General features: G+C 36.0%; 1 protein-coding gene across 1 annotated transcript; it reads left to right on the top strand.

The window, feature by feature from the left end:
- Positions 1–9,124: 9,124 nt before the first annotated feature.
- LOC133295640 (disease resistance protein RPV1-like) lies at positions 9,125–10,647 on the top strand. The gene is made up of 3 exons (XM_061494480.1): positions 9,125–9,597; positions 9,713–10,589; positions 10,642–10,647. The coding sequence occupies exons 1-3, from the start codon at positions 9,125–9,127 to the stop codon at positions 10,645–10,647; spliced, it is 1,356 nt and encodes a 451-aa protein (XP_061350464.1).
- Positions 10,648–10,661: the final 14 nt, after the last annotated feature.

The following is a 10,661-nucleotide window of genomic DNA, read 5'->3' as shown; positions in this document are numbered from 1 at the left end:
TGAGACCATATAGAGATTTGCGAAGATGACAAACAAGACCCGACTCCCCCTGAGCAACAAATCCAGGAGGTTGCTCCATATAAACTTCCTCCGCAAGATCACCATGAAGAAAAGTATTCTTAATATCCAGTTGATAGAGAGGCCATTGGCGAATAGCAGCCATGGCAATAAAGAGGCGAACAGCAGATATTTTCACCACATGAGAAAAAGTATCAACAAAATCTAATCCAAACACTTGAGTGAAATCCTTCACCACCAAGCGAACTTTAAGACGATCCACTTGACCATTAGGACCAACCTTAACAGCATAAATCCACCTGTAATCAACAAGAAATTTTCCAGATGGAAAAGGGACCAGATCCCAAGTACCATTGTGATGAAGGGCACTTATTTCATCAATCATATCTTGTCTCCATCCAAAATGTGAAAGTGCATCACCTGTAGTCTTAGGAATAGACACTGAAGACAAAGAAGAAAGATATACATAATATGATGGAGAAAGACGATGGTAACTAATATTAACTGTATACATGGCCGGAGGACGAGTATCACGAGTACCCTTACGAATAGTAATAGAAAGGTCACTAGCCGAAGGTGGGACCGAAGCTAAGGGAGGAGATGCAGTCGGATGCGAGCCTATAGAAACATCTGAAGAACTATGTTGTAACTCATCAGGAGAAGATGTGATAGAAGGAGAGTCAGAAACATAGACTGGTAAAGACGAAAGGTATTCAAAGGAGTCGGTTTGGAGAGATGACTAAATAGAATCAGTGTCCACAAGAGTACTAGAAGAGCCAAAAAAGGGAACTGATTCAAAAAAGAAAACATCGGCCGAGATAAAGTATCGACGTAAAGTTGGAGATTAGCAACGGTAACCCTTTTAAGACCGAGGATAACCGAGAAAAACACATTTATGAGACTTGGGAGCTAGTTTATCCAATCTTGGATTGAGATGTTGAACAAAACATGTAGAACCAAACACATGTTAGGTCAAAGGATATAAAACTTGATGGGGAAACAAAATAGAGTGAGGTACCTGGTGATGAAGAACAGGTGAGGGAATGTGATTAATGAGATAACATGCAGTGAGTATACCATCTCCCCAGAATTTGTAGGGAATATTGCCATCAAATAACAAAGCAGGAGTAGTTTCAACAAGTTGACGATTCTTGCGCTTGGCTACACCATTTTGTTGGGTGTATGAGGGCAAGGTGTTTGATGAAGAATGTTATGAGATGAAAAAAATTGTTGAAACTGATGAGATAAATACTCACATGCATTATCACTACGAAAGTACGAATATGAATACCAAATTGAGTTTTTATTTCATTATAAAATAAATGAAAAACTGAAAATAACTTAGAACGATTTTTCATTAAAAATAACCAAGTACATCTAGAATAATCATAAACAAAAGTAACAAAATACTTAAATCCTATAGTAGAAGGATGACGACTTGGTCCCCAAATATCAGAGTGGACCACAAAAAAGGGAACAAAGCTTGAAGACTAAGACGACTAGGGAACGTACTACGAGTATGTTTCTCAAATTGACAAGACTCACAATTTAAACTAGAAAGAGACGATAAATGTGGAACCATCTTTTGAAGCTTTACAAGACTTTGATGACCCAGATGAGCATGTATAGTAAGAGGAGAATCCATGGTGAAGCAGGCTGAAGAAGAAGGAAACAGTTGATAGAGGCCAAGAGACTCACATCCTTTGGTAATCTCCTTCCCCGAACTCCGATCCTGAAAGATGACAGAGGTTTTAGTAAAAGAAACAACACAATCAATGGATTTTGTCAAAAAACTAATAAAAAGTAAGTTAAAAGAAAAATCTGGAACATAGAGAACATGATCTAAAGATAAATAAGGTAACAGAAGAACCGTACAAATCTCATGGGATTGAACCAGAAACCTATTAGCCATAGTAATAATAGGAAATGAACCAGTGGTACACAGGGAAGTGAATAAGGACTTATTACTAAAAATATGATCAAAAGCCCCATAATCAAGAGTCCAAGGGCCTAGAGAGTGTAACTGAGAGATTCCAGCAAAAGAATTATAGTGGGAGCAATGGATGCAGTAGGACCTGATGCTTGCTTCTTAGACCACCAAGTCACAAATTCATTAAGAAGAGCGTCCAGAGGTTGCGCAATGGAAGGTAACCTTGGAGTATGAGTATTAGAGTAAGCCTGGGCAACATGAACATTTCGAGGAGGTTGCGGTGGCTTTCCATGGAGTTTCCAACAACAGTATGATTGGTCTGATGACAATGAGTGCGTAGTAGCTTTCCCTTAAAGGGTTTACATCCACGACCATAACCCTGAGCAGCAAGGGCAGAGGAGTCAACGATATCAACCGGAGGTACATGGTTAATAGAAGGTGCTGAAGATGTAGAAGGCTTAGATGGAATCCTAAGCAAGGTAGACATAACAGAATCCAGTGTAGGAACTGTAGCAAATCCTAAAATTTGATCCCGATTAGCAAACAAATGGGAAGGTAACCCAAACAAAATGAACAACATAAAAAGGGTATTACGTTGTTCTTGCTCCTTAGTAACATCACCATTGAGGGGTAAAAATTCATTACGATCATGAAGAAAACTCTGAGCTTTTTCCAAATATTCAGACATAGGACAATTGAAGTCCTGAGGAACAAAGGTAGTCATCAATTTCAGACACACACCATAGAGTCGCTGTGTATCATTGGTGTATAATTCCTTTACCTGACTCCAAATAGCTTCTCATGTATTGGCAAGTCAAAAAATTTGCTTAATTGACGGATGAAGAGTAGCTTTAATGATACTACACAAATGAGTATCAATCATCTTCTGTAACACCCCGTTCTAGAACAGGTTTGTTAACATTACGTACGATATTAAGCCACAACAATTGAACTAAAATACGGATAAACTTTTTCCTTTTTATTTATAAACGTTTTTGTTTAAAATCATTTCTGTAATTAAAACAATTCTCATAAATGTGATCATAACTGAAACTATATGTGGAACACCTATTACAAGTTTAATTTACACCATATTTTTCTACCATAGTGTGCCAAGTAGTCTCCTTAGACTAACAAGGCTTACAAACTCATGTTTATTATTATTCAACACTAGAAACCTCCACGTTTTAGTTACCTAAGAAATTTTATACTAATTATATGGTCCTCATCTTCCAATATGTTATATATCGCTTCATTATCTACGCGTAGGTTCAAACCACGCTCAAATTGAAGCACCGTAGCCCAAGTTATGAATTTTCTACGAAACGAGTGCTGAACCCACTAGGACCGGCGCGATTAGCGCCAGACCGGAGCGATTAGCGCCAGACAGGCGCGATTAGCGCCAAGAAACAGAAGCTTTCCAGACATTTGGAGCAAGCAGCACCAATCATGGCGCAAATGGCGCCAGGAATGCGTTTTTTCATTGTATCTTGGCGCTAATAGCGCCAAAGTTCTGGAGATTACACCTAGCCTTAGTATTTTACTGCTAACTGGAGTTATACTAATCCGATTGATACAATCTTGGTCTAGTTGGAAAGCTAAGAAAAAGATCTACAACTTCTAATAAGGCATAAGGGTCCAAATCTATCATATAGGATATGAAAAATGGACAACAAGCCATAATATTCTTATATTTACGTTAATTCTCAATCCCAAAGGTTTTCTTTTACCTACTAGACATTATATAACAATTTCAATGCATAATCCTTGCCATTTCAAGGCTCACTTGATATCCAAAAGGCTTAATTACATTAATGTACTTCAAAGTGATTGCATACCAAAGACTTAGAAATAACAAGTGATCAAAGTCCCATTAGGGCAATACAATATCAATGATCAACTTCTAAGTCCTATTTGCATTCATCTATCACTAATGCATCAAAATATCTCAGTGTCATCTATTTTATGCAAGCTACTCGTGCCCTTTGCCTCGCCCAATATGATCTCTGTTAACACCTAAAATAGCAGTCCCCAAATGGGGTGAGATAAAACTCAATAAACCCATGGTTCTTGGAGAATTGCTCCAACCCCAGAGTTCACTTCCTGCATGAAGGGTTAGTATACACATGGCATGCACTACATCATATATCCAGAGGTAATAATGGTAATGATTTAATTAAAGCATACTCGTGCCTTTAAATGGCCAAAGAATTAAACAATCAAATCATCACACACGCTTCAGTTGCATCTTAGTCCTTTCCACTAAGCATACAACCTAGCCCCTAGTGCTTGTCCATTGGCCCTTTCTCCAATGACACAACAATAGTATATGAATGCAAACATACCATAATACTAACATTACCACTCAATCATCCATTCATTAACCATTACTTCCATAGAAGCAATGGTGGAACAACAAGAGGGATTAACCTCCAAGATCCAAAGGTTTACCTCTTGATGCTTCCCCTCATTTTGCAAGCTTTCCTCTAGCTCACTCATCCACACCAAACTTTCTTGGTATGTCCACTTGGAAATTCCTTCCAATCACCGATACACCCTATTCAAGAGTGTGAAATCCATCAATTTAACATACATACAATATATTCACAAACCACATAATCTCATTCACACCATAATTAAGGCATGAACTTACCAATCCAATGAGCTACTCAAGCTCCATGGCTTCCACCAATGGTTGGTCACTCAATGTGGGTCCACTTGCTTCAATCCTATCAACACAATGGACGCCATTAACACAACCAATCCAAGCCATGACTCAACAATGCAAGAACTCCACATTTCAAGCATGAATTTTTTCAATATATTGAACAACAACCAAATGAAAATCTAAATCCATTTCTACAGTTTATTTATCATCTACAACAACTTTTACAAATGGCTTAAGCTTAAATCAAACCCAAACTCATACCACCCACCATGACACTATCATTATCGTCCTCAACCATGCAATCTCCACGAAAACAAGGTTTAAGGAGTGGAAACTCACCACAAATGGTTGCACAACCAAGGGATGTTGATCTCCTAAGCTCCCGTGGAAAGAACTACCTTCAAACTCCTCAAATCTTCAAAGGGTCGAAATCTTTGGAGGAAGATATCTCACTCCACAATGCTTCCCACTGAAAACTAAGCTAGGATTTGCAATGAGGGAATGATTATCTACAATTTTGGTTTTGGAATGGGTGGATTTGGTGGGGAAATGAAGAAGTTGTGGTTTAGGGCTTCAAATGGTCTCTCATGCTCTCCTTCTCTGTTTGGCGTCGAAGAATAAGAAGAAGAATTGATGAATGAGTCATGTTTTTCACACTTAACTTAGTTAAGTTATTTCCACTAGGTAATAGCTTATCTATCTATTCAACTCTGTTCTCTTTCGAACTTTACCCAAAGGTCTGGAATATTTTTCTAAGAATATTTTCACTTTTACTTTTATATTTTGGGTACTTTTGCCTACACCCATTTTTATCCCTTAATTTTCACTGAATGCACTTTTTATCTCAAAAGTGACCTTAATTCATTTAATTAGATATTTTACCTAATTCAACCAAATAATGCATGATTAATTATTTAGTCACATTCACTTTATTAAATAATTGGGTTAGGGATATTATATCTTCTATTGTGTGCGCTCATTAGCCGTAATAGAATTAGCCTTAGTCGTGAGATGAGATGTATAATCCTGCCCATCCAACCAAAGTTGCAAATCTTATGACCAAGAATCATTGTTCGACCCATCCATTTTATCCACACTCAGCGGAGCAAGGACATAATTGGAAAAAATAGTAGACTCCGACTTAGGGGTAGCAGGAGAAAGAAACGGATCAAGGTTCTTTTCGTTAGACTCTGATACCATGTTAAATAACAAGAGACGAAATGAATTGTAAAATATTCATTAGTATTAAATTGATACAAGAGGTACAATATATAGATACATTAATAAATCATAATGAAATAAGGTAATAGATATTTACGGATATACAAAAGATATTCTTTCTAACAATGTGGAATGGAAAAAAAAAATTGAGAGAACTTGACAATTTATGCTAATATAATATATTTAGCCATACAATTTTAATTATTTATGATTGAAATATACTTGAAATCAATAATTCAGAAACTAAAATAAGTAATTTGATGTTGCGTGGTATATTTTTATGAAACTTTTTGTAACACACTATTTGAGAGTGACACACCACACTAACTTGGTGCACCAAAGAGACACAACACTATTATTTAGTGTCACGAGACTAAATGTCATAAAATTACAGGGAAGTTTGAAGCTCCACAATAGTCCTAAATTCAAATACATGGTTTTTACAACTTCCGAAACACTTATACAATAGTACACTCAAACATTTACAGCTTCACTATCTTGATCTTTTTTGCTTCAAATAAATCCCACGAAATGGGTGAGATGCGAATTTCAATGAATACCTAGAGAGACTACTCTCTATTCTAAACCACGTAAATTCGGCCAAATACCTATATGGTATTTTGAATTTAAAAAACTACCTACAAGAAGGGTTATTCTACAAAAGATACAAACATAATCCATAATATTCTCATTATTCAGAACGTACATAAAACATATCAACAAGGGGATACACTTGAAATCAAAATACTACTGTATGGCCTTGCGCCTTCAAATCTAAGTTACTGGGGGATACACTTGAAATCAAAAATACTACTGTATGGCCTTGCGCCTTCAGATCTAAGTTACTGTATGGCCTTGCACCTTCAAACCTAAGTTACTGGGGGATACACTTGAAATCAAAAATACTACTGTATGGCCTTGCGCCTTCAAATCTAAGTTACTGTATGGCCTTGCACCTTCAAATCTAAATTACTGTATGTGCACTCTATTGCACTAGTTGACTTGTAATTGTGTGTAATTTGAATACAAATGTAGTGAGGCGTCCCTCGCTGATGTCAACTAAACTACTTATCATAGGATAAGTCAATGACAAAATAAAGTAAATGTATCAATCATTCCTTTTATGTAGAGCACAACATATAATCTGTGGTATTTTGCAACTATAAGTATACTGACAATAATAGAATTGAATTACAATCGACATTGTATAGCTTAAGTAAAGAATTTGGGTTTCTACACGGGGAGTAATTGGATACTTTTTGGGAATTATCCGATCACTTCTCCATCAAGTAATCGATCACTTTTTCATCAAGTAATTGATTAATCATCGAGAAGTAATTGATTAGTTGAAGATAGAAACCAGATTTTCGTCCAAAATTTTCTGTATCTCACAAAATCATGATCTTTTTTGCCTAATGGTTTTAACTCATTCATTCATGTCCCTAGTATACCCGAAAAATAATTTTACAGCAAATAACAAGCGATTTTCATCATTTGATTCCTAGACCCATCTACCCACATGCATGGAGGGTTTGTTCTAAAATCCATCATCTTAGTCAATCATGAAGTATTATAGCCCACACAATAAGCTATTTTACACTTGATGCATGTCTGCAAAACCGAGTTTTTCCCTAGACACAGAAGAAAGAAGAGTCTCCTTGGGTACTTACTTATTGGAGTTCTTCACTAAGATGTTCCTTAATCTTCCTTTCTGTTCTCAGCCAGTCAGCCTCCAGTAAGTCTTGTCCCCTATGAGCTGCGAATTCAGACATACGTACAAGGGTTTAGTTAGATAGTTGAAGTATTTTCTAGTCCCTTCTCCTTTGACTGTCTCAAACAGTAAGGAAAATGTGGAATGGAAAAGGATAGTGACCTGGTGATTGAGGGAAAATGTGGGGGTGAAGATATTTCTTAAAGAACGAGGGAGATGGGCAATTTTGTAGTGTAGGGAATTCTCTGGTAAGAACTGAAAATGTCACAAGAATCTAGTGAGAGAAAGAAATGTGCTACGAGGGAGAGTGTTGGAGAAGTGAAGTGAAAGAAATAAAAAAAGAACTACACCTACTCTCAAGTCTGATCGTCTCACATGCTTAACAATTTTTCTAATTTTATAAAGTGCTTCACTAGCCACTAACGTGGTAACAATTAAATAGGAGGAGATCTCAATAAGGAATTTGAAGTTATGCTGAATACTTATATTTAAAACAAGCAATTCAAAAACTTTTATGGAGACTCATGCATAATTTTTATATCTAACAAGCTCATTTACATTAGAGTTTTACAAAAGAGACTTTTGAAGTGTGAACAATAGATAAAACTTTCTTCCTTGTTTTAAATTTCAACATAAGGCAGAATCTTTTTGAAAGCCAGAAATTTGATGTAGTCTAATAATAATAATATTAATAATGATAATTTGTCGACTAAACCTGTAAAGTTAGCCAATAAAAGTGGTATAGAGTCATGTGGGGCCAGCGGCAGGGGCATACCAGGAAACATGTCCTCATACACAAGCATCATTTGTGGCTTCTTTATGGAAGGGAATCAAGCACCTCGTGGCGTATTGACTAATTTACAATATGAAGTCTATAAAGTAGGAGTTTAGCTTTAAAGCCTAAAATCGAGTTTTTACTTATTGGGATATGTTATAGGGTTATATTTATCTTATTCAATATTATATTAGATAGTTTATCTTCTTACATACATATAATAAAGATGCGTCTCACTTTAATTTTTTTTTTTCCAATCATTTATGGGTCCCTTTCATTATTTTATTTTACTAACATAAAATAACTTATCTACGTCAACATAAGAAAAAGATTTCCTTATGTTATACGGGAAAAGTGTGTACTTTTTTAAAAGATACAAACTTATGTCCTTTTAAAAGAGAGATAAACATAAAGAGATGTGAGTTCAATTGAAAAAAACAAAGACAAAAAAAAAAAGTGTAAGTTTTATCTCTTCATATCTATCTGTCTTTTTAAAGCACTTAAGTTTATATCTTTTAAAAAGAGAAATAGTTTACTCATATTATATTTATAAATTATTTTTTTATAAATTATATTATTTACTATGGATAATATATGTTGAAGGAATATGTATTATTTATAATATATAATGTAATTTGTAAAATTTCATAAAATTTGTTTTGTTTAACAAACGAGGTGCGTCAAATATGTATCTTGTGAAACTTGAATAATTGATGGTATGTCAAGTTAGATCTCATCACTCTGTATTTTGCAGTTTTGCTCAGTCTTCAACCGTTGACTTAAATTCCTTTCATCGAGTCAATGTCTTCTTCATCCTCCAATCGTCAATGGGTCTACGACGTGTTCCTGAGCTTCAGAGGGGAAGACACTTGTTCCGGCTTCGTTTCTCACCTCCAAAATACCTTCTCAAGATCTGGAATCAACACTTACATCGATTACAACCTTGAGAAGGGAACAGAGTTGGGACCTGAACTATTGCGAGCAATAGAAGGGTCTCATATATCTTTGGTTGTTTTCTCCCAAAACTATGCAGATTCTAGTTGGTGCCTTAATGAGCTGACAAAAATAATGGAATGCCACAGAACTTATGGCCAGGTGATTCTGCCCATATTTTACGATGTTGACCCATCTCATGTACGTCATCAGAAGGGAGCAATTGAAAAAGCCTTTGAAAAGTTTTCAGACAAAAATTACTCGCAGGAAGTGTTGTCGAGTTGGAAGAGTGCACTCACCCAAGCTGCAAATATATCTGGTTGGGATATGAGGAATCGCCGGTAAATAAATAGTTTCTAGTTTCCTCGTTCTTTTATTTGAGAATGAAGCACATTTTAAGCTTATAGCCTTTCCTAATATATACTCATTCTATCTGTTTTATAATTATTATCGAAGGAGCGAAGCTGAAGTATTGGAGAGAATTGTTCATTCAGTTTTACGACAAGTAAACAACACATTTTTGTCCATTACCGATTTTCCTGTTGGATTAGAATCCCGCGTGCAAGAAGTGGTTGGTTTAATTGAAAATCAATCGAGCAAAGTTTGTGTGGTGGGGATCCGGGGTATGGGTGGATCGGGCAAAACAACCACAGCCAAAGCCATTTACAATCAAATTCATCGCAGATTTGTGAATAGAAGTTTCATTGAAAATATTTCTGAAGTTTGTCAACAAGATAGAAGAGGACAAATTGATTTACAAGAACAACTTCTTTTAGATGTCCTAAGAACAGAGGTGAATATCCATAGCATTCGGATGGGAACAACTTTAATCGAAGAAAGCCTTTGTGGAAAAAGGGCACTCGTTGTGTTTGATGATGTGTCTGCTTTTCAGCAGTTAGAAGCCCTATGTGGAAATCGTGAACTGTTTGGTGAAGGAAGTGTAATAATCATTACAACTAGAGATATGCGCCTACTTACACAATTTGAGGTTGACTATGTTTATGAAATGAAGCCAAATAATGAAAATGAGTCCCTTGAGCTCTTTAGTTGGCATGCTTTCAGAGATGCAAGTCCAAGAGAAGACTTGATTGAACTCTCACAAAATATTGTTGCTTACTGTGGAGGACTACCACTAGCTCTCGAAGTCCTTGGATCTTGCTTATTTGGGAGGACGAAACAAGAATGGGAAAGTGTATTATCAAAACTGGAAATAATTCCCAATGATCGAGTTCTACAGAAACTAAGAATAAGCTTTGATGGTTTGCGTGATCAGATGGAAAGGGATATATTTCTTAACATATGTTGTTTCTTTATCGGTAAAGACAGAGCCTATGTTACTGATATACTCAATGGCTTAGGACTTTGTGCTGATATTGGAATAACAGTGTTGATAGAAAGGTGCCTC

The sequence above is a fragment of the Gastrolobium bilobum genome, unplaced genomic scaffold, assembly GCF_033153095.1.
Source record: "Gastrolobium bilobum isolate Gb01-03AN ecotype WA unplaced genomic scaffold, APGP_CSIRO_Gbil_v1 utg8394, whole genome shotgun sequence".
Lineage (NCBI taxonomy): Eukaryota > Viridiplantae > Streptophyta > Magnoliopsida > Fabales > Fabaceae > Gastrolobium > Gastrolobium bilobum.
The sequence above is the reverse complement of the archived record's forward strand: the minus strand, read 5'-3'. Positions and strand labels throughout refer to the sequence as shown.

What these genes read in the sequence shown, in the direction of transcription:
- LOC133295640 (XM_061494480.1), top strand. Translation starts at nt 9,125, where the DNA reads ATGTCTTCTTCATCCTCCAATCGTCAATGGGTCTACGACGTGTTCCTG. An exon ending in TGGGATATGAGGAATCGCCG is followed by an intron (nt 9,598 to 9,712) that starts GTAAATAAATAG and finishes TTATTATCGAAG; the next exon opens with GAGCGAAGCTGAAGTATTGG.